This window comes from Chelon labrosus (assembly GCF_963514085.1).
Source record: "Chelon labrosus genome assembly, chromosome: 15".
In the NCBI taxonomy this organism is placed as follows: Eukaryota; Metazoa; Chordata; class Actinopteri; order Mugiliformes; family Mugilidae; genus Chelon; species Chelon labrosus.
Window position 1 is genome coordinate 12,619,716 of NC_140348.1, and position 25,146 is coordinate 12,644,861.

Here is a 25,146-nt window from a genome sequence, read left to right on the forward strand (position 1 = left end):
AGCTCAATAGGTCGTCTTAGTCCGTTCCAATGTGTTCGGCATTGTACCGGGCCCTAATGATGACCGTGTGGGTGGGAAGGCAGGGGCCCGGCGTGTGTGCGCGCGCGCGGGTGGGATAGAGAACGAGACGCGAATTAATATCAAAACCACAGGAAATCATGTCATCGTGTTAACACGCCGAAATCAAGCTAAAGTGATCCTCCACTTTTAGCATTCCATTTCAATTTTCTGATAGATTTGATATGACAGTTTTAGCACTCCCAACTGCAGTGCAGATGTGCCACTAATTCAGAAACAGACACACCTCCTTCAATAAATGAGTCCTTATAGAAGTGTCATCCTGTTAAACCATTTTTATTGGTTTGTCTCACATGGCGGGAGGGGATCATTGTTCACCGCCGACGTGGTCGCTGGTTGCTGGAGTGGTCAAGGTTTGGTCACTTAAATTCATACTCCTGTAATGAAATGAAACATCTCCTCTCATTTTTATATATTCCAGCTGGTCACTGCATGGTAAAAAGCACAGTCCTGTTTTTCTTCTTTTTAAATTTTTTTCCCCTTTGCTTTAAAGTATCGATCGCGGTGCTGAACAAGCAGAGGAGTGTTTTTTATTGTAAATCAATACTGATCGATCCGCAGCCTGGGTGTTGAATATGGATCAATATCACACCAGGCTGTGGAGGAGATCTGATTTCAATTGGCAAGAGAAGCCCGCAGCAGGTTTCCATCAAGCGGTAATTCAAGACATGGGAACATAAGTCAGATGGATTGATATAGACTAGCCAGGACCTTTCTTGCCACTGAACCAGCACAAGGAAATTTCTGTCATATATCATTAACGCAGTTGGGGCAGGCAGTAAAAAGAAAAGGGGGAGCAGAGTACCTCAGTGACCCTCAATGAAGAGCCCTGGTCAAACATTGAATAAATACACCATTATTAGTGTGAATTTTATGTTTTTCTGTGTAAAGAAACTCCAGAATAAAAGTAAAGAGTAAAGCTAACAAACTCAAACGGTGAAAGCTGAAGCTTTACTCCCTGCGCATACACACCACAGCGTGGTCATGTTCGGTGGAACTTCTGGTTCTGATTATGCAGAGGTCAGCTTGAGATTCATACTGTAAGCTGTTATTAATTTACTGAACAAATGTCCTGAAGAAAACTGGTGGATGGTGAAATATTTTTATTACACTCTATCATACGGTCGATCTTTATTAAAACTTTTTTTTTTTTTAATTTAGCGCAGCGACAAAATAACATAATATAATTTAACAACGCATGTGCGCCGCCAAAGTGCAATCGAGCGCGCACGTGTGTGTATGTTAAAAAAGCCGGACACCTGGTTCATTCATCACTTGTTTGTGATTCCTACACAGAGGGGCACTGTTCCAAACGACAGCATTGTAAAACAATAAAAACAGAGCTATAGTTAGAAATAACTTGTCACTTTTAATAAATGACACTGGTTCAGGGCTCTTTCTCAGGGGCTTCTCCTCCGATACATCCCAGGCACCCCTGGGGCCAGCAGAGCAGCCAGCAGACCAGCTCGTTTCCCCGAGGTAACTGATGACCCTATCCCTGAATTCCCCCATCTTTGTCCTGTGACCTCACACCAGCGGGAGCAGGACCATGTCCGATGAAATCTTCAGACTGCTTCCCATCCTAATCTCGCTCGTGTCACACTACAAATTGCTACATTCAGAAAATGGAAATGGATTGAGGTGGAGGTGGAGGGAGGAGCTGACAGAGGTAGGGGAAAAGGCAAGGATGAGCGGGGAGGGGGAGAGGAGGAGTGTGCATCGACAAGCAGTCCCCTAAGAAAAATACTTGAGGAAAGAACGACTCGGGAGATCCCAACATGGAATCGCATCTCAGCGAACATATTGATCTGATTTACAAAACCTCCACTCTAATGCGAAACAAATGGCGTGGGCGTGAACTGGTACTTAACCATAAAACCCCAGCATTACTCCGTCTCCGATGAAATACCACATATATCCCTCACCAGGGCCTAATGTGCTGTTTTACGGCCAGATACGACTGAGGTTGACCCAACAGTTTGTTTGACAATTAGGAGAAACCTAATAAGGATTGAATAGGAGTGAGAACATGCCAAAAGAAAGAAAGGAGACCCTTTTTCAGGAGAAGAAGAGAAAAAAAAAGGCAAAAAATAACAGAGGTCTAAGTGACCTAAATGTAATTCACAGAATCGGGAGCTGTTTGACAAAGCTCTTGCGTCATTAATGCTTTAAGAAACCAAACAACGTCTTCAAAACAGCTACGAAGTTTAATTATAAAGTAGAGCTGCTAAATATTTGACAAAGAGTGGCATGTTTTATTTACTCCAGATTTAATTTTCAATAATGTACCATTTTCACCTCGTTGGCTCATTGCAGCACCGTGTCAGGGAAAAGTGAATAATTGTTTTCTTTCATAATATCAGAATAAATGACTTGCGTTGCGCCACAGCTGGATTTAAATCACATGAGCGCCGCATTAGACAAAGTCAGCACGAGCAACTGAAGACAGCAAACTTTAACGTATAAAAACAAACACCGAAAGGATCTTTGATAACCTTTTCTTATTCCTCTTCAGCATGTGTGTGTGTGTGTGACTGCGTGTATACAAGGTCCAGTGTTGCTCTTGGCCCAGCATTCATCCCATCACCCCAGCTCTGGCCTTGTTTCTGTCAGCAGTGAACCAGGGGAGTAAAGACTGAGGAAGGGGGTGGGGGGGGAGCACGAGAAGAAGAGGAAGAGAGGGAAAGAGGGAAAGAGAAGGGGTGGTGAAGGGGGGAGGGGTTGTCTCCATGGACAGATGGACTGCTCTTTCTCAACACATGTGGAACCATGTTTCGTCTTTCACTGCCGTCAAGCTGGAGCCGAATCCGTCGCTCTGTTGGCCCGCGCCACTCTTTCGTACTGCACACCTCTTCTCTTTAGCGCAGCGCACACACGCAGTCGCACACACACACGCACGTACATGCGAGTGTGTGTGTGTGCGCGCGCGAGACGCATGCACACACACCACACAAACATCTCCGTCTTTCTCTGCACACATGTTAAAGTCATCACCCCTGCTCAGCGCTAGTAAAACACAACACCCCCGGCTTCTCTGCTGTTGTCAAGTCTTGCCATTAGCTGATGCCACTGGGGAATCCTACCCTAGTGAGGTGGGTCTCCCTCGGGAACGTCAGGCACCACGTTACATTCAGCCGCCACTCATGTGAACCCAAACATGTGAGCATAATTTGGAAAATATCATTTATACTGTGCGTCTTTGTACGTGTCTTGACATTTACAAACTGCGATAAAACCGACATGAGGGAGGAGGGAATAGAAAACAGGGCGAGAATAATTTGAGGTAATGTTTTGCTTAGTGAACAGTATTACCCAATCCTGGATGTTGGAGCACTGGGAAGGAGGTTCTGGCTCTGGAGCTGCAGAGAGGGTCTGGGTTTCATTTTTCGGCAAGTGCAAGCCAAAGGAGAGCTGCCAAGTACAGCTCTCGCTCTCAACACTTCCTGCTCTTCCCACTTTGGCTCGCGAGGAGACAGGCTTCACTCAAACAGCACGTCGACTCAGGCAGGGGTGGCCAGTTTATTCTCCCATTTCTCAATGGGCGTCAAAAGCCCACATCTGCCTCATGAATTACACCAAACGCAGCCATAAATACAGCGCCGCGATGGAGTTATTAAGCCACAAATAATAAGGTGTGTGTAATGTAATAAGAGAGCATTTCCTCTACAAGTTAACAGCTTTAAATGACTCACAGTAAAGCCTTAAAAAACATCGCAGTGCAGGCCCGGCAGCTCAGTGGAATAATGTTAAGAAAACAAGGAACACCTGCAGCAATCAACTCTAAATCACAACAGTGACCCCATCCACTGCATCATTTTCATTATGGATGGTGGGAGCACAATGCTAGATTAACACTACCTACCGAGTGCCATCTTAATTGCCCCTCTGCAGATGCAGTGAAAACATGTCATTTAGGTACTTCATAAACAGGCTTCTCTTCGCAGGTTATCAAGACAGCCGCTCGGCGAACACACACCCTCTTTTCCAATGCTGATGTGCAATTAAAATGGTTTTAGAAATCCTCTTTGACAGTCCAGGGCTTAGCCAAAAATGTAAATGACATTAAAGGAGACAATGAATTTAATTTTGTTTAATGTCCCCTTTCGCTGATTCTCATTTACATCACATTTCCACATAAAGGGCTGACCTTATAAATACTGGCATTTGTTCAGCTTTTGGAGGTAATCACGGTTTTGCAAAAACCAGATGGGAGCGCACAAATTTTCCGATTTGTTTCTAAGAAGGCCGAGGGAACCACATGTGAGGCGTTCTAAGGCTGCGGTCTTTTGTTTCTGGTAAACAACTTGACAACAAGTCAAGTGCACTCTGGGAAATGACCTCGTAGGTGTTCCACAAATGAACGATAACGCAAAGTCATTTAGAAAATACAGGCTCGCTAATGAGGGACATAACAGAAAGCTAAGCAAAATTTACATTAGGCCAAAATTTAATTGCATTAACACACGAACAGGTGCGGCGCGGCCTTTATAAATGAGCTAAATGAATAAAAGCTTCCCACAGCACTACCATGTGTGCTGACCAAAAAAAAAAAAACAGACAAGGGGAAAAATAAGGGGAAAAACAAGTCAATGTCATGAATTATTCAGTGGCTGGGCTGCACTCCAAAGGTCAGTGCTCTTTGACCTTTGTGACAGGAAGTGAAAGGGAGCGCTATAGCCACTGGAATAAATGGAGCTGACATGTTTAGCTCAGGTCCAGAATCTATTTGTGAAAGGCTGCGTAAATTGACACAGGATGTTAAACTGAATGTACGTTAAAATCAGAATTCATACGTGGGCAGAACACACAGCGACAACCTCGCCTGCTCAATTCTGCTCGCTCAAATCGCTCCAGAGTCACAGACACAGCGCGACCTTTGAACCCGGACAGGCAGAATGAGTCATTTTCTCTCCTCTTTCAACAACATGTGCTGTCTTATTACAAAATCCATGCGTAAGCCCGAACAATGTATCTAATCTTTCACACAAGAGAGGACAAAGTCAATATGCAAGAGAGTGAGGACAGATACTAGACCAGAGGAGTCATCGTAAATTGAGTTATGTTTGGTGATACACTATGTGTACTGTAAATGGGAAAGCCATCTAATCAGATATCGGGTGCCTCATCACTATATTTCTGAAGACTCAAATTACCGACAAAATAAAGCTACACCCCCACTTACTTTAAAGCACCATTAACTTATAAATGTGACATATGTAGCGGTGCTGGATTTATAAAAAAAAAAAAAGAGAGAGAGAGAGATGATTATATGAGTCTGCAAAGTGATGCGGTCGTAGCGCTACATTTAGTTTCTATTATTAAACGTAAGCCGCATTTGGAAATTTGTATTTTCCGATTTGGTGTTAGAAGAAAGGGTGAGCATGCATGCTCATCCTACTAAAAGACTTTTTCTTTCTTTATTCAGGAAGATATTTTAACTTGAGTTGCAACACACATAAACCCAAACGCAGTAAAAATAGGGTCTTTCTTCATCCAAAAAATGAGTATGAATAATGCAAGGGCATCAAATGTACGTGCTGAAATATTTAAAGACCAAGCAGTGCTGAAACTTTGTGACAGCTGTTGGGCCTATATCTAACTAACTTTTTTTTTTTTTTTTTTTTTTTTTTAAAGAGAATCCTTCCTCTTCAAAAATCCGAGTGAAAATCTGTATCAAAACTCAGAGAGAAAATAGGGTAAACAGATGTCTGGCTTGACCGCAGGAAAATAGGACACATTTGGAATGATAAGTTTCCCAAACTCCGTTGGATATGCCAGATCCATGGGAACGCCAGTTAATGTCTTGCTAGATGCCAGCTAGCTGTGTGCGCTTTCCCCTCTTACCATCTGGGAAAATGTTACAGAGAACGAACGCCATCAATGATTCACTCCAAATCTGTTTCTTAAGGTTCGGCCATGCTACTGTTTCTCTAGGAAATGTGGCAGTGCTAGCTGGTTTTCATACTGTAATTGTAGACAGATGAGACGTGCCTGATCCAACAATCAAACCTCTCCTCTAGGTTTATGTCACTCAGCTATGTTCTACTCAATTGGAAATAATCAGTTTCTGCCAGCAGCGACCGCAGCACAGGTGCCTGTAATGATGTGCATGAGAAAATGACAGATGTAACAGAAATGGCTGTAAAACATGGAAGCTTTAACTAAAAGCTTACCCATGTGCACGGCAGGGACACTCGAGTAATTGCAGTAAATAATCTTATGCAGGGAGCCTACAGTGTGCTCAGGTCATGTCCGTAACTCTTGCTAAACCCTGCAACCTTTCACAAGCACCCCTCTCTGCGAGCCTCCCTCAGTCACTGGGAACCTGTGTGGGTCTGTTAGGGTGAGCTGACGGGCTCATAGTTACGACATGGAGACAATGGGAGGGTCTAATGAGGAACATATGCTTTTGTGTTTCAACAGAGCTGCTCATTGTGCAAGGAAAGGGATACTCTACTCCTATTCAGGCTCGTCACAATGAAAATCCGAGCCCTCCCTGAGCCAGTTGAGCTTACAATATCCATCCGCTTCTTTTTTCCCCCCTCTTCTTTTTTTTCCCACCCCTCTTCTTGACTTTAATTCTCCGCGCATTCATTTTGCTTATTGTACTTAAGTTACATGTTTTGTCCGGCAGATTGAAGAACAATGGCGTGCGAAACTCTAAACAGTAAAAGGCAGCAGAGCAACACAAAGCAAACATGAAAGCGGCGGAAGTCGGGCAAGGTAGACGTCTCAAGTTATATGCTAATGCCCGCGCTATGCTCCCGTCACCAACAAATGCACCTTACTAATGAATTAAGAAATTCACGTGGTAGCAGACAAAAAGCTCTAACCTTATGCTGTAGTGTTTCGTGCGTGCATCGATTCTGCCATAAAGAATATAAACATTCAGCAGCTTAAACAAGATACAAGAGGATGTGCTTGTCTGTCTGTCTGTCTGCATTTTTGCCCTCGTCTGAGTGTGCATCTGCGTTTATCTACATGTGTGTCTGTGTGAGTTTGACTTCAGACAGCAGTAGCTCTGGTAATCCATCCAGGCTCCCAGGGCAGCCAGCTCCTACTTCCTGATGCATGAGAAGCCGCTGGAGTGGAGTGGCAGCAACAACTGCTCAGCCCTATTTGATTACTAATAAGAGAGTTGTCCCCTCTGTCAGATACCAGGCATTCTCCACTAAGCAAACAGTGATTCCGGCTAGTCAAACATTAGCATTGCTGTCTCTCCCTACTACGTGGTGAGAGTTACATTGAGATCGACGCTCAAACTACACCCCCTGCCTCACCTCTATATCCACCGCACATAAACACGCTCAGCCCCATCCACCTACCGAAACATATTCACAACGACCGGGACCTGTGGTGTGAGAAAAATGTCAATGCTGGAAAGAAGGCCATTTATTCTCCCTCTTTAGGAAGCGATGAAGAAGGTAATATAAGCGTGGCGACTTCCCCGAAGGTGCAGAACAAAACAGCGGACATAAAATGTTTATCCCTTCTAAAACAAAACTTTAATGGCATCTAGCTCACAGCTAACTTGAGAGAAGGAAACAGTCAATGAAAAACAACTATTGACAGTGTGAGCATCACTGTCATAAACAAAGAAAGGAAGCCAGCCAAATAAATGTGAAGTTGCCTAAGCTAATTAGGTGTATTCCCAGCATGATCCTCTAGTGATTGAACCACCTGTGATTGAACAAACCCTATCCAGGTGGTGACCGCCCCTCGGTGCACAGGTACCTGGGAAAGACGCCCCTCAGCCACTCACACAGACTCACCCCCAGCTCCCACACTGTGGGCTATAAGATGCAAGTCAGCCCAACTGGGCCGTCTGGTACACCGGGAGGAAACTAATTTGTTCACTAGCTCACCCATGCGCCTGCTCATCCGCTCCGTCACTCATCCATTTAGTCAGTCTGACACTCACCCATTCACTTTCCCCCATTCACATGCACACGAAGAAGAAGAAGAATCCCACAGCCTACCTGTCAATGATCACCGGGTCCGATGGGGTCTCGTTCCTGTTTCCGCAGCTTTTCTTGTCACAGCACCGGCTACGGAAACACAGAAAGCGCGTTTTAGGACAAGCAGTGCTTTGCTAAATAAATAAATATATAAAAATAAATAATGCACACGCAACCACATGCATTTATTAAGTGTGTCTTAGCGGTTTTGATACAGGGGGGAAAAATTGCCCTGAGATTTCCTCCACTCAATCTATCCATTCCATTGATGCTGATGGCTGATAAAAATGGTGAAAACAACATGTTGTGTTGTTTGGCTTAGTGTTGGAGGGGAGGGGAGTGGGGATTGGGCCAGGAGGCAGGGGAGTCACTTTTCACAGCTTCAGCTTTTGTTTACCTCTAATTGCCAAGCTGCTATTTCTGAGGGAGATGCAAGGTGCCACCCTCAACCAATATTTCTGCGGGGCATTTATCAATTATGGCCTCAAAAGCACTAATCTATCTTCCACCACATGTTTCAACCATCTCCTCCCTGAGCCTATAGCTTGCTGCTTTTCACCTCTTTGATTGGGACTTGAATCAAAACCGCAAAAATAAACAAATACATCATCCCAGCTTCCATTTGAAACGAAAACATATAAACATATGTGAATAAGATTGATTTATGCCATATGGTGCAGAAAGAAAAACAAAGATTTTGAGCAAAGCTACTGTCAGTCAAGCACGCGCTATTTAAATATCGCTGATTTACATGACTCTCCAGAAGCAATAATAAAGATGAGTTTTATAGCTGCAAAAATATAATTCAAAAACTAGTGTCGCAGGCCAAAAAAACAGGACGGGATTAGATAATATATCTTATTATGTATATGCTCTTATGTGATAATAGGCAGCAGTTGTAGTAGTTCTTTTATTCAGCAGCAAAATGCACTTCCTCTTGACAAAAAAAAAAAATAAATATTACCTCTAGAGCACGACCATATTCAACGTGTCACAAATAAGTGATGGATGCATGTATAAATTGAGCGTGAGTGATGAGTTTATGCATGGAGAAAGACAAATCACTCTCAGCTCTCATGCTTTGCACTTGCTCCCAACCAGTAACTTGAACAATGCACCGGTGCAACAAAGGAGAGGTTAACCGACAGTATCCGAATTCAATGTTCACAAAGCTCATGCTGAGCTCGACAATAACAACAAAAGGCGTTTTTCCTTTTAGTATCAATGACACCGCTGAATAGCAGCGCAATATGAGCAGTTGAGATTTATGTGGTTAAATGACACTAAAAGGCTTGCTGATCATTGTTGACAGGTAGGATCAACCGAGAACTGTGCTAAGAAGAGAGGCAGAGAGAGAGAGAGAGAGAGGGAGAGAGGGAGAGAGAGAGAGAGAGAGAGAGAGAGAGAGAGAGAGAGAGAGACATAGCATGCTGCATTTGTGCATAACAGAAAACACATTGTCCCTGACAGGCTGACGTATAACTCCTAAAATATAAAAATACACTAAAAAAAATTAGAATTCAAACTGAACTTATGTACTTTGCCGCTGACTGTTTATTGTGCATTCAATTTGCCTTCACTGAAAAAGACAGTCAGTTCATTTTCACTGTCACATTCATATCAAAGTTGAATCACATCATATCAAAGTTAGAAATGACAGCAGCTCTCTCTCTCTCTCTCTCTCTCCCTCTCTCTCTCTTTCTCTCCCTGTGGTTGCTGAAGGACCACAGGACAATCTGGATTGCTGCATCACATCACCAGTGTCAAAACTTATTGAGGGGGAGGGAATTACTTTTTGCCTGGATCTGCAAAATGCACAGAGCAAAGAAGAAGAAGAAGAAGAAGAAGAAGAAGAAAAATATCGCTTACCTGCACATAATTTCATGAGTAAGAAGAACTCTGCACATTTCTGGATTCTTGTCTTGACCCTCATAAATTATGGCCTTTGAAAGAAAAATTAGATAAAGTGGGGGGAAAAAAAAGCACACGTCAATTTACACGAATTCACAAATAATTAGAATAACACAGCTACTGTTCTTGCACTTAACAAAATAAATCAGGGCATTCATGCACATAGGACAACACGATATATTAGAGGAGTTAGAAAATGTGGTAATCCCGGAAATCCCTCGTGTTATAAATTATATTGATTCATATGAGCATGAGTTATTTAAAAATAACAATTACAAAAAAAAAAATATGTCAACAGCAGCAACCATATTTCAGTGGAATAAAAATATATAATTATAAAAATGAACGGTCCTCGTAATTATGACGATCGCATGATAATAAACTGTATTTTATTTATTAATCTCGATAATATCCTGTGATTCAGACAGACAGACAGAGGAGGAGAGAGAGGGAGATTTTCATAAGGAGAGATCCAATAGAAGTGTCATCAATATGCTTATAATCTGGGGATATTTGGGGGAAAGTGTTAATGGGCAATCTGTTGTTTATTTTGAGCCGCTAACAATGATCTTTCTGTGGATAAAAAGCGGTGTCTGGCGGTACGGTTGAGTAATTTTTGAGCATTGGCTGAAACAGATGGCGTGGAGCTATCAGTTCTGCCGCTCTTCTCTCCCTCCCTCGATCCCTCCCTCCTTCTTCCATTTCTAAGGATAGACACTTTACTCCCTCGTATACTGAACCGGCACCAATTGCAAATGGAAACACATTATTGACAAAATAAATAATAACAAAACACGATAAATAAGAAGCACGATATTTTAGACAGATATTTTATATTGTGCTCCCTTTAGTGTATATTTATATATTAATATATTTTTGGCACGCGTCAGTGCCAGCATAGCTTTAAAAAAGTGACATATCTGAACCAGGTCGCATCACTCTCTCGTTTCTAAAAGCTGTCCTACTTGACCTGATGTTTCTTTTTCCCCCTTTTTCCTTTTTTTTTTTTTTCTATAGGAACAGGGCGATTATCTATATTGGTTTGATTTATGTCGCTATTTGCAGCTGTAGAAACAGAAATCCATAAATTGCTTGTTCTGCGTCATTGACTCGGATCATTCGCACAGGAATGTTGTCTGTGACCAGTGGTCCAGGCTTCACGGCTCTATCCAGCAGCCTCTACCTAAACCCACTGTTTAATAATAAAACACGGCACGGGGAGCTGCAATCACGGTGTGGGATTTAACTCCTCTAATTATAATTAAGTTTGCAAATCTGTGCGTAAATTTTGCGCGTTTACGCACAGGGGGAAAAGACAAATGTTTGTCAGGAGGAGGACATTTTATATTTGTATTTGTTAAACTTGATCCAAACATTTTTTTTAAAAAAATATATATGTTTAGAGCGTCACCTCTGACTCTTTGCAGGAAAAGTCAAATCAGATCATATGGAGCAGAGGTAGTGTTTAAATTTTAATGCTGGACAAACTGAGCCTACAAAGAAGTCTGGCGGTGTAAAAAAAAAAAAAAAAAAAGACTTTGGAGTCTTGCAATGTGATATGCTCAAACGTAAACAGTCACAATGGAAGCCGTCTCTTCTTATTACACCGGTAATTTGATTTTATTTTGTGTCACAACTGCATTTAGCAAGATTTTTTTTCTTTTCCTCTCATTTTTTTTTTTTGAGGTGCAGCTATATGGATCTCAGGGGTGACAATTTGCACGGCGTGTTAAAGGTTTTGCACAAGTGGACCGTGGACGACGCGAGCGCAGGGTTTGCACTGTGCGTAAAGAAACAAGTGTAACAGCGAGCTTACCTGCTTCGTCATGGAATCGATTAACCGTATGTAAAGATCCTGTTCTGTTCTGACGCCTGTGGAGAGAGGAAGAGGAGCACTCGTGAATTTTTGAGGAATTGTAGGCAGGAAATAAAAAGGAAACTACACATAAAAAAAAAGTTTAGAAGTATGTCATAAAATTACGAAAACTTCAGGCACAGATTCTATTATTATTGTTGCTATTATTAAAATTATCACTACTATTATTACTATTATTACAGAGTGTGTTTTTTAGCGCACAGACGCAGCAATGCTTGATATATTTCCACGTGTTTGCAGAATATTACTGGCACTTTCACTCACCGTTGCTGTACAATAACTGTAGTTTGTAATGTATCCCATTGTTAGTTTTTTCACTGGTTGGTTCCTGCAGAAGACAACAGTTTGTGAAAATCAGCAATCAACAAAACAACTTTCTATATTTTTACCACATGTCTGCGCGTTGGGGGGAAAAAAATATAATATTTATGTGCAAAAAGAAGAGACGTTAAAAACGACCCTCTGTCACCAACGAATTGAGTTAAAAAAAAATCAATATTACACGTGACTTCCCCTTAGTAACCCCACTGCCATTTCAGAGAACATAATTTCGATACATGTGCTGATTATGTACAGGGGTGCATGTGTTTCTAAAATACGCCGCTTACTTTTTCTTTCTCCACAAAGTCCACAAAAGCTGTCCTTTCGATCTCCACGGGCTGACCCTGTCTGTCATACAGCGCCAGGACGAAATGGAAAAAATTGGATTTTCTGAGGTTGGAAGGGGGCTGCTTTTCATAATGTGCCCGTGCCAAGCCGACACCGCTGCGGGGAGAAAACAAGAGACCATCTCGGTTAAGCACCGGACACCGGGGATACTAGATGATGGAGAAGCTGATGGAAACATTGGAGATGCAGAAGCACGCTCGAGTACGGGGGAGATTTCTTGATTTGTCACAATAATGGGTAATCTGATGTAATGAAAGAAGGGAAAGCCGAAGGGGGGGCATTTATTGGGAGACCGTAATTGATACAGAGTATTCAGGGGATTGAGGGGTCGATATGATGAGGAGGGAATGCGTGAGAAAAATCAGATGCTTTTGGCATGCGTACCTTTGGGCGGCTGTGTTTGCATCCACCACCCCAGCTGTGTGCATCCAGGAGCGGACCGAGTTCAGTCCACCCAGCGGTTCCTCCTTCATCGTCGTCCCACCCCGCGGTATAGTTTCCTGAATCCCAAACATTTAGGACAATTTGCGTGAAAAAGAGCCTCCTGCGAAATTAGGGAAATAAACGTCCAAGCGTGTTATCCTTCAGGGTTGGTTTTTTTTTTTTTCTTTCACGGGATAAGTAGCGAGAGCCGATTCAGACTTGCGAGGGAAAACCCGGTCCACAGGTCTTGCCTCCCTCTCCAGTCCGTCCGATGTGAACAATTCTCAAAGTGCTGTACTTAGTTAGAGCGGTATCCACAGACTGGAAAAGTGAATTGTTCAATAGACAAGATTTTTTTGTGTTGCTATTGTTCTTCTGGTTTTTTTTTTTTCTCTTTTTCTTTTTTTGTGCTATTCACAGAAAAATCGATGGCAGTTGTTTGTGTTTGTGGGTGATGCTGCTCTCAAAGTGCCCACATCCCTGAAGCACCCGCATCCAAAACCTTCAGGACTTCTTGTTGAATAAAAAACCCACTCCTGAAAAGGTGCTGCTGCTTCTCCACAAGACAAACACAGGCAAAGGCTGATCACCAGTGGAGGTGTTCCTAGTACACAGGAGAGGTGGATAAGGGGCCCTTTCGCGTCGTGCAGGATGGATGGGAACATGCAAAACTAAGCCCTCTTTCCCCGAGGACTGAAATCTTTCCCGGGAGCCAAAACTCTAAACCCACGGGAGAGGCGCTGTCAGAATATGACGCTGAAGGGGCGTGGTTTTGACCATATATGGAGCGCTGACGGTTCCTGTCAGGCAGTGGCGCTCCACTGTACGGGTACAGCCCTATAGTGCAGCAGCCTGAGAACACTCATTCGCTCCACTTTTCCTCTTGCTTAGGCCCTATATGTGGTGAGTTTGATTTTTTTAATGATATGGAAAATTCAACCGGGTGTAATCATCACACATAATGAGGAGAAATAATAATAATAATAAAAATTAACAATATATAACAATAATAACAATAACTCGGGTTTCTGCATTGCTTATTATTTCTTCCTAATGATTGCAATTTCCGTGATTAGCTTTTCTTCTTCTTCTTCTTTTCTTTGCTGGATTAAAATTATTTAATATATTCCTTACATTCAGCTTCTTATCATTGCAGCCAGTTTGACTTGATGAGATTGTTTGACGTATCGAAAGCATCTCACTAGCTGTGAGGCCATAAATCATATTTCATTGATGGCAGATCATGTTTCTTCATTTAATTGATATATTTCTATTGTGCATCCTGACCCTACGCTGCGGGTTGTTTTATTGTAATTAAAATGTAATTAATAAGAGGCTGATTTCAGAGAATCAGACACGATTATAAATGTAAAATTTACATAAACTTTTCATTGAGATTTATTTTATTTTTTTTTATTTCATGTTTTTTAACAACACATAATTGACTCAGTTGTTCTGAATTGCGGCGAGAATTGTCGAGTTGTGGAGCTAAAAGTAAAAGAGCCAAAGTTTGGACGTCTTCTTTTTTTTTTGGGCACTCATATTATTAACGTCAAAAGAAATCAGTTACTTTTACTGGAGATAAAGTCAGACCTCTTTTATGGACTAAAAATCCAGAGTGTCTCATGACATTAAACCAACTTCAGGAAAACCCATTGGCTCTGTGTCTTCCTTATTTCATGCACGTCCCGTTAAATCAGTAATAATCAGAAACATCTTAATCATTTTTAAAGAGCCAACTGCCTACATGTCCGACACTGTCCGAGAGGGACAAGCAAGCAATTCGGTTCATTAGTGCTGAAAAGGGGGGAGAAGGATGGAGGGAGAGAGGGGAGGGTGCGAGGAAGAGAGATGTGTGCTATATCCTGAGCAATCTATCTAGCTGGTGCTGAGGGTTAATAGCTGCTGCCAAAGATAAGTGAATTATAAGCTGTTGCTTTCACCTCTACACAATCTAGCCTATTGCCAAATTGCCCAGTCACAAAATGAGGGTGTGGGTTTTTTTTTTTAGGTTTTTATTATTTAAGAAAAATCCATGTTTTAATTTATGTAGGAAAAAATCAGAGGAAAAACTCAGGTTTTCTTTTTGTTAATTGTTTTTTTCTCTCTCTTGAATGAAACAAACCGAGACGCAACGTTGTAAATGTTTTTGTCTGTTCCACCGAGATTGCAAATATCTTTTTAGCACAGAACTCTCTATGCTTTTTGCACAGTTTCAAGTCGCTTATTAGAACTTAACCCCTGATTACACGCACCAAGGCGATTTAAATCTGATTATCAAATTAGGAGACTTTGAGACAAATCCTCTTAGATCTGATACTGTTGACTGGAGAGGGAAAATGGATCTCCACACCCGTCACGTAGGTAACGATGCTGTCCTGAAAGGGAGTTTTAAACCGTATTTGACAACAAATGCAGCTGCCCCGCTATTTCAGAAGATATTAAAGGAAAATGAATGCAAATCTGTGTGCAGGAGCCATCTGGACGTGGAGAGAGGGAGTCAGCTGCTGCACACACTGAGGCGCGGAGCCTGAATCCGTCTCAGCTCATTCTGTGGGATCATCTGCGTGGTGGGCTTACACCGTGGAAAATGCGCTCTTCATCATTAGGTGAAATGTTAGCATCAAAATAAAAAGAAATGTTGATCCCCGTTTGTTTTAGTGGCTGCACGCATGGCAACTGCGCACGGGCGTGGGATTACCGGATCTCAGTCACATTTTCTCATTGCTCACCCCTAAATTATTTTTTTTATTTATTTATTTTCAGCAGCGTGCTGGAGGTAAGTGATGGGTGACAAGAAGGGGAAACAAGTGCAAACTATCTCTGATCATCTTGGCCGCATTGAGCCAGGCTGAATGCTCGTTTAAACGACCGGCTGATGACACGGAGGCCTGTTATCTCACTCCTCTTTTCAGTGATCACAATGAATGAACCCCCACAGATTTGGGCCTGACCACTGATATAAAACCAAACTCCCCGGGACGCGTGCTTTCCAATAAAAATGTACAGGGTGACTTCGCAGACCTCCCGTCTCGACGGGACGAGCCTCCTCCGTATTGAGGGTGACGTCTTCTTTTTTTGTGTGAATTTACGGGGCGAGGCCCTCATGATCTCCTTAAATTTGCATGTAAATGGCGACATCAGCCTATACGCGTGCCAGGGGCCAGCGGGCCTCCCAGATGTCAAGGCAAAGTCAATCAGCCGGCCGCTGCCCAGCTGTCCATCGATGCACTTTATTGGGACAACACTTTCATTATGCTCACCTGCATTGTTTCCTAATGGATTGATTGGCAAAAGGAGGAAAAAAGGAAATCTTATTAGCAGCCACCAAGCAAGTTCGCTCACGGCTTTATCGCAGAGGTTGTTTTAAAGTGATCCCTTTTTCGATTAAATATTAATCAAATACGCCTACAGATACGCATCATTTCAAATTCCATATGGAACAAACAGGCAGTCAGCCCACTTATTGTTTACAGCAACTCAACTATTCTATTGTTTAGAATATGTTATCCCTATGACTGAACTTGATTTGTATTTATTTGCGCGTAAACGCGCAAATAAAATAAATTTCAGTTCTCCGTTTTAAAGTTTTTGTCACTGTAAAGCGTTTCATAAAACATTATACAGTGACTTTTTTCTCAAAAGTGGGAAAAGTTAGACAATATTTTGATTTCTTTTTTATTCTTATTATTATTAATTTACTAAACCGCTTGATTCCGCACACGCTGAGCGCCTCGCAGCAAACTTTGGAGCAGTTATTAGTTATGGGCCTGGCGAAGGGACGGAAGAAATTTGACGTGACACTTTCAAACGCGGCGTTAAAATACAGTTTGCGCGTTATTTTTAATTATTGCAGTAAAGCGCAAACGGCCCAGAGTGACGAGATCAATCATGTAGGCTGTCCGTGTCAGGCAGTTAAGGCTGATAGACGGACAGCGCCCCTCGTTGGTTACACTTGAGATCGCTGTGGCGATATGAGGCAGCTGTGTTCTTCAGAGACAAGATGGCTAAACCTCAACTTGGGTTTATCTAACAGATCGGAATGTCCAAGCGACAGAAAAAAAGGGTTTATATTAAGAAAAAAAAATATCTCATGTAAAAAAAAAACAACTATTTTTTATTAGGTTTGATTAAAAAAATACAGATCAGCGTGCACATGAGAGTAAAATTAAATTAAAACATTTGCAGAACTAAAAGATTAAGGGAAGCTCAGCGTGTTATTGTTGCATAAAGTGACTTCAAATCACATTATTATTATTATTCTCATTATTAATATAATTATTATTGTTATAATTATTATTTTGCCTACATTTTTATTATATTTATTGTGTGATTGTGTGAAATAAATGCAACCATACTATTTGGCACAGTGCTGGTGTGACCTCACATTTCGTCACTAACTTCTGTCAGAGTGCTCATGTTAATTGTGTGCAGTGGTGAGTTCTGTCAAGGGCATTGCCCGTGCGCACAATTTGCATTTCCATTCTGCTGTGGAAATGATGAGAGAGTTTTCTGCGCGGTTTAGAGCCTCGCGGCGCAGTCTGTGGGCGAATTACATTTAAAGAAGGCGAGAGAAATTAAATAAGAAACCGAGACCACTTCAGGGCTATTAACATCTAAAATATCCCCTGGAAATTTAGACCAAAATACACATGACCAAAATACCCAGGGTACCTTCGCTCTTACGCGCAGAGCCCGTCTTGATTGTGTCCATCACTGTTTTGTGCGCCTATCTGAAAATTCTTTATTCAAATTTTTTCCTCCTCACTTGATGGAAGTGAGGCAAATTTGATTATTCAGCCTTAAATCGAGACATATTAACTTCTAATACGCACGCCTGACTGCCAAACACGCTGTCAAGAAAAAAATAGGTGTAAAAACCTGACTTTAAAGGTCATTTAAAAATCTCATCAGTAAGTATGATATGGGCACATGTTGGCCTCCAAACGTGAAGCATCAGCTTTAACCTTCTTTTTTAATTTTATTTTTTTTATTTTTTTTTTACAAGTGCCTGTGCGTGAATGACCAAACAGGCAGCAGCTTTTGCGTCAAAACTCCAGAGAACTTTAATTTGCCTGTTGACCCCTGTGATGGAGGCGTTGGCAACTTGCAGAGATACCTCCAAGGGTTCAATAATTCTCACATACAAATGTATATTTTCAACATGTTGCCTCTAATATGCTGCTTCTACAAGGATGCCATCTTATTAAAGGAGGCGTTTGATGGTGAGGTGTCTCTTATATGATCAATGCACTGCAATTCGTCACCACTCCACACCTGAATTTTGATTTTAGTCAGATATCCTGATTAATATCGAACTGTGTTACTATTAACAGAAATGTTAATTATGATGTCGAGAAGGAGGGAGTCAAGGTGAAAGCTGCACAGCAATAGCTAAAAATAATCCATGCCAGCTCGAGTACAGTATGATCCTGCAGAGGAGTGTTACCGGCAAGGGACCTTTTTGCTGCAACAAAGAGGTGGAAAAGAGGAAGTAAATGAATTAGAGTACAAGCCAGATTTTGTCTTTGTTTCATCCGCACTTGTCCTGTCCCTATTTTCCAACCTCTCCCTTTTCCTTGCTTCTGGAAGTGCTGCAAATTGTATAATGCTGGTCTTTGTTCCACAGAGTCAAGCCACATGAATAGCCGTCCTGAGCACACACAAAAACACACTGACAAACTGATCATCTTAAAAAAGCAACGCCCTGGTGCTCACTTGGCCTACTTTCCACGGCAGCACTGGGACGTGGGAAGAGGAATAGAATTCAGGGGAGGATGTTCGCGCACTCTGGGAAACATTCAGTATAGCAAGTGTGAGATGCACATAAACATAGCCTTTGCATTGTCAACCTTAGACCGCATTTGCCCCAGATAACTAGTCCCCATGTGCGAGACTATTCTCTTTGACTTTGCAATTGAAATCCTGAGAAGATTATGCCAAAGCTAAAAGAGGCAAACTCCAGGGTGGGATTTCAATTGTCAATTCCTGTTGGATTTTATAGCATTATGACATATAGTACACCATCTGTTACGCTTCCTGCGTCTAGGTCTACATCTGCACGAGTGGAGCCTATTGATGTGAACATCAGTGCAACTAAGACAGTTTTGAATGGACAGCAATATTCAGTCACCAGTATACACATGATTTAAAGCAGATGCATGGCTAAGCACAGGGGTCTTTAGGTGCAAAAACACAAGAGCGAATTAGAAAGGTGCAGGAAAGTAACCACTCATAACTTTAGCTAAACAGACTTCCTGAAGCGGCAGATAATCTGGGGCTTCTATGTACACCGCCTAACCAAATGTCGACATCTGTGAGGGTGTGCATAAAGAAAAGCTCCTCAGAGAAACGGGGGATAATAATCTTAGTTCCCCTCACCTTCAGCTTGCCCATAGGGGTTTAAAAGGGAGATGAAGAAATCCTATGTAAACATGCCAAGTCAAATTTTCACTCGAAATGTGACATAAAGGCAAAGGGCAACCTCGGTGCATCACTAATGTGGTGAGTTTTCAGAGCCCCTGGATGTAAACAATTGATGTATTCAGTCCATGGTTTGAACACTGACTCACTGTGCACACTTAGTATGTTTGAGCATCCCTTTTATATCCACGACTGTACGTTCAGTGCACAGGTGAAGAGCCCAAAGAAGTCAACACAAAGCTTGTACACAATCACAATCTCTGTAGTCAATAGCTCCGTGAAAGTGAGTTTTGCTCTCCTGAGAAACATACAAAGTTTGAGCATCTGTTCCATCATGTAGTCTTTGTTGAGAAATTAAATATTGAACTGATCTAGTGTACCATGAATGTTTCACTCACATAGTGATTAGACAGACTGGAGAGGCAAGACATCACAGCTCTTTATACTGGATCTGTTGGTCTTGCCTTTAAGTGTTTTATGCACCAGACTGTGTTGCTGTTAAAGAAAATGTTTTTTAATGTTGCGTCAATTATGCCTAACATGCATGTGCAACTCGACTCGCAAACAAATTTATATGCATGCCGTGTATGTGCACAAACACAATCATCCACGATATGCAAAATGTAGTGCAAATCACTCTAATTGGAAAAAAAAAATAAATGAGAGTTTTGGCTTTATGATTCAATTATCTACTTGGTGGTATTTGTTTTTACACTTTTATGTTACTGTGCATATAGAAAAGCTAATTGCTTTTGTGGCTGCAGAAATAAAGGACGTTTCTTTTCTTACTTCGTCGTCCCTTTCTCTAAATCAACAGTTGTCTCCGGGGAGAATCTCTAATGATGTGTTGTTTTTTTTAAAAAAAAGAAAAAAGAAAAAAGAAAAAAACATTTTGGATTAAAATGAGCAGACCAAGGTAACATGCGAGCAGGAGACGGAAACGGTATCATCACACAGATCATAAAATGGTGTCGTGAGTAGTCTTTTGTCCAGGACCATAGGAGAGTTCTGTTGCTAAAGGGAAGGACAAAAGCAGAAGGCGCCACGGGTATAAGGTTCCCCTGAGCAACAATACTGAAAGTTTCAACTTGCAGCGCATGGGTGTAACTTTAACTGGAATACTGTGGATCAAAGCCTCACAAACAAAGTGGGTGGAAATGCTGGAGGAGTGTCTGTGCTCGAGTGAAGGACAGGTTCACTAGAGAGAAAGCGGGAGCGACAATTTATGAAACACAGACCAGGCAATCAAGGCTAATTACTGAGACTGTGTTTTGTGAACTCAAAGGGCAGAGCCATTCAATTAAGAAAACTGATGTGAATTATAATTCCAAAAAGTAAAATTACCTCCACAGGAAAAAAATAAAAAAAATAAAACTGTGCCAAAACAAGCTTATCAGACATAAAAACAAAAGCAAAATTAAATTTAACAAAGAGATTTAAATTTCACCGCATCATGCACATTTAATAGAGAAGAGTATACACAGTAGATTTTTTTTTAGTATTGGATCTCAAACATTCATTCCACACTCCTGTCTTCGCCTGTCATCTTTTAGAGAGCGGGAGAATTATTCAGTTCTGCTTCTTTAAATAAGAAACACAGCCTTGAAATTTGTGGGGCTTAAGGCAATTCATCAGGTTAGATCAGTACAATGTGGATGTGTAACCTTTACACTGCACTGGAACCTGCACATACAAGTGTTATGAAAGGTCCCTGTGGCACTCTGCTCTTCTGACATGGATTTGAAGACTTGCCACTTTATTAGCTGCTAAGCCCCCACTACTTGTTCTATATAGTGGAGGCCTATGTTATGAGCTGGGATCTCATTGTCTAGCGTTATTAGAGGAAGAGTCGGCAGCACTCTCTTGTCCCCCCGAGAGGATAGCCTGACTGTTTGAAGGGAAGCTACAAGTGCAATTTAACCCATCTTATTTACAATATGATCTGTTACAAGGACATCATCACTGCAAGGATTCACATCTAATATCCCCTCCACGTGATTCTTCTCTGTTTTCATTGATTCAGGAGAGTATATTTTGTTTAATGTTCGATAGGGGCTGTAAAACAATCTCTGAATCTGTCGAGCAGATCTGGAGATCAACTGAAAACTTCAGCGACACAAACTGGTCCTCGCACGTATTTAACACGAGACCTATAGGAACCGGATAACGGGAGAGCTGCTTTGTGCTAAAAAGGTCAAAACAGTTAATTAATAAATGTGAGCGGAGTTCTTTGTGATACTATCAACATCAGCTCAGGGAAAACAAGCTGTTTGTGATCATCACTTGTGTCAGCAACATGCACACTTAGCCTCCAAAATGGAAATTATGTATTGGCATTGAATAATAAGTGCCATAGTGCCATCTAGTGCACAAATTTGCACACTGAAGAATGACAGTCCCAGTACGTAACATATACGATACACGGTGGAGCTCACACACAGGTACAGATCCAAGGAAATAATAATAGGTTAAGGGATGTGCTTCGGTGTGAGGCTTAACTACACTGAAAGACCACAATTAAAATTTCCCCTCATGGGGGAAACAAAGAGACAAAGGTTCATCTTCCAAGCCAGGTTTGCTTCAACAGCCCCAGTTGTGGAAAGCAATGAGGACAATCTCCTTCAGACAGTGAGACTATGTTGAAGGCTGCGCATGCAAATTCGACGCTGCCATCTAAATTACAAAGACATACACAGACCACATATCTCACTCATCTGGCCTCCTGGCTGTTAGGTTTGCCAGAGGACGCTATAGAAGCAACAGAACAGAAATAATAAGAAAAAACACATGAGCCAAAACAAGAGTCTTGAATAATTGATTGTGTTTGTCTTTGCTGTTTGTGTGTGTGAGTGTGTGTGTGTAAGAGAGAGAGTTAAGACTGAGGGTCTGGACAGAGCTTATGCCCCTGAGCAGAGCAGGCACATCCACTGGCCAACGGTTTGTGTTAAAAACTGTCTGATGGACCAAACGTGGGGGAAGGGTATGTTTGTGTGCGGCGGGTGGGAATGAATGTGTATGGGTATTTAAGTTCACGCTCCGGTGTGTGTCTAAAGAAACTTGGACATGATTAGCCCGCGTTAAAATCACTACTGCTTTTGTATTCGGCTACACAAGAGCAAAATGAGGTAAAGATTTCCAGGATAACAAACGCTTGTTTTTAAACGGCCCAGGAATAGGTGTGTTGTAAGATGTTAAAAAGTCAATATACCTTCATTTTGTCTGTGCTGGTAATGAGCCATATTTTCTGGGGAAAATGGCTGCTTCTCCGGAGGCACCATGTCTACTGAATGTGGCCCTGATCCTGGATAAAACAGAAGGCTCACCAATCAATCTCTCCAGGTTGCCCACAGCCAGAGAAAGCAGCTGCACCACATGTTTGCCTTGCGCGATAGCGACAAGTTAACATACGGGCAGCACAGTAACCATCCACAAGCAGCCTCTAGCTGTCTTATAATGAATTCCCACAGGGATGGGGAACTATCAGAGTCAGTGGTGTTACTGGAGGCTCGGAATAAAGTCAACACCTCTCCTTATACCTGATGAAGCTACGGCACGGCAGCACACACACACACACAGTCACAGCCACAATACTGAACTTGAAAAAATGTGGCAAATTGGATGTACACAACAATTAAACTGAGCAGTTCATTAAAACACAAATTATCATTCATTCAAGAATTGCACCTTTGCACAGTAACGGCGAAGAGAAACACTTTCTATGTTTTTAATAATGCAGTTTTAGTCAGGGCAGCAATTTCCTTTACCCTAGTTTAGAATTTGTTGTAAAGACAGACATTTTAGCATCCAAGTAAACCGTAAATTTAAAAATCAGCATTTAGTCTCTTTCAGTTTGAGTTGTTCATTTGTTTAGCATCCATACCCGGAGCTACTGCTTTCAAATCAGGACGTATTTGTACTGTATCCAGCAAGTAATGACAGACAGCTACACGCTGTTCCATTAAGGCCCAGGTTGAAGCTATCAAAGTACAAAACACAGCAAACCCATTTGGTGCACGGAGCTCCTCGTGTAGAAGTCAAGAGCGCTTTAGAGGTTCGAGTGATTCTTAAAATAATGATGATTTCACGAAACACCGGTGAACCTTCTATTGTTAGTTTAAAGCTGACATCTCCACAACTGCAAATGGGATCAATACACTTACTGTGGTTAACTGTGTGTTTAAAGACACTATTTACCAGTGTCCTGGAGAACAAAAATGCTTAAATTAAAACTCCTTTGTATGTATTCTTATGTCATATGTGGTATAGTGTTAGAGGAACCAACTCCTACCAGTGCTGCAGGTACAAGTTGGTCCACCTTATTAATAGATATATATATATATCTAATACAGTGTATAGTCTTCCTAACCTCCAGGCCTCTGCTCTGCTTCTTCCCATGGGACACACTGTGAGTGATGAGAGGGATGTGTAGTTCGGGAGATACCGTGGAGAGGGTTTTGGGGAGATCTGGTCCAGGTCTTTCAGGGTGCACAACTATTTATTCTCTTGCCACCTCCAGGACAATCTGTAGATGCAGACAACAAATAAAAACCCTGGGCACAATAACATCCCTCTCTAGCGCTTAGAGCTCAAAAACACAGCTACTTGCATTCAGTGCAGCTGACCAGAACACATGTGAACTGAAGCATTCGGTTAAAATCTTTGTTAATGGCCATTTTCTTGAACCACTGTTTTCTTTAATGACTGAGAGTAAAATGATCCAAGCAATGGCTAATTCAGCAGAATTCATATATTAGTATTTATTTAAAATGTTTTAGTTATTCAAATGTATCCACTTCATGGGACTTTATTATTCATATTTTTTGGAATGTGACTTTTTTTTTTTTTATTGCAAAATCAGCCCCTCTGGGCAATCCTTTTTCCCCAGTTCATGGAAATTCCCATCCTACAGAGAGGGCAATTTACAGAAAGACAAGTGTTAAAACTAAAAATAACTGCCACTGCTCCAACATTTATTTTTGTGTATTAACGCTGAGAGTATGCTCAAAATAATAAACATTCAGCACAATTTTTTTTAGCTGATTTGAGCAGAACATTTGAAAAGTTTGATCTCTTGTGAAAAATCCACTTTTTGGAGAAACAATAAAAACATGCTCATAATGCAAAAGGGTTTTGTTTACGGGCTCAATATTTTAGAATAACATATGAAATATTCTATACACATATTAGACAAAATTGTGAAAATTAACAGGATTGTTTTTAAATTTTTTAGCCAAAACAAACATTTCACAGAAATGCTCAAACACATTTTCTTTTACCACTTATTGCAATAACCACTTATGGAGGCTGATATGCTGTTGCTGGGTCAAGTCCTAGAGGTCAAGACCTTTTTAATACATGATTCCTTGTTGTTACATACAAGTCCAAACACAATTGTGTGTGTGAAGAAGAGCTGAAAATGTGTACCTGATCAAAACAAAGCAGACTTCCACCATTTCGCCACTAGATGTCACCGATTGACCATCTAATAAAAGCTGGGGCACTTCAGCGATGTCAGACATTGTTGAGTGACACTAAACTCAAAAATGACACTTCATATGTGACATGACTAAAAAAATAAAATAAAATTTAAAAAAAACATGACAATGAACCATTGTTTTTTTTTTGTTTGTTTCATAAACGGTGCAAATTATAATAAGAAACGTGTTTATTATTACTCATATTATGCACTTTTGTAATACTATATATATAGGTTATAAACACGCGACTAGAAAGACATGTTTATGTTTATGCTAGCTATTTTATTTTATGTTATTAAGTTTGCTTTAACTTTAATTGAAATACCTGCAT

General features: G+C 41.3%; 1 protein-coding gene across 6 annotated transcripts in view; it reads right to left on the bottom strand.

Moving 5' to 3' along the window:
• Positions 1-13,809, bottom strand: part of LOC311500314 (transcription factor COE3) — a 68,705-nt gene extending 54,896 nt beyond the window's left edge. For all 6 annotated transcript variants that reach the window (XM_084561640.1, XM_084561637.1, XM_084561639.1 and 3 more), the window contains exons 1-6: positions 12,877-13,809; positions 12,432-12,588; positions 12,088-12,151; positions 11,764-11,819; positions 9,906-9,979; positions 8,058-8,126 (exon numbers count right to left, since the gene is read on the bottom strand). In XM_084561640.1, the coding sequence (XP_084417766.1) occupies positions 8,058-8,126; positions 9,906-9,979; positions 11,764-11,819; positions 12,088-12,151; positions 12,432-12,588; positions 12,877-13,007 (551 nt within the window). In that variant the 5' untranslated portion in view covers positions 13,008-13,809. The remainder of the gene's footprint in view (positions 1-8,057; positions 8,127-9,905; positions 9,980-11,763; positions 11,820-12,087; positions 12,152-12,431; positions 12,589-12,876) is intronic.
• Between the last annotated feature and the right edge of the window lie 11,337 nt (positions 13,810-25,146).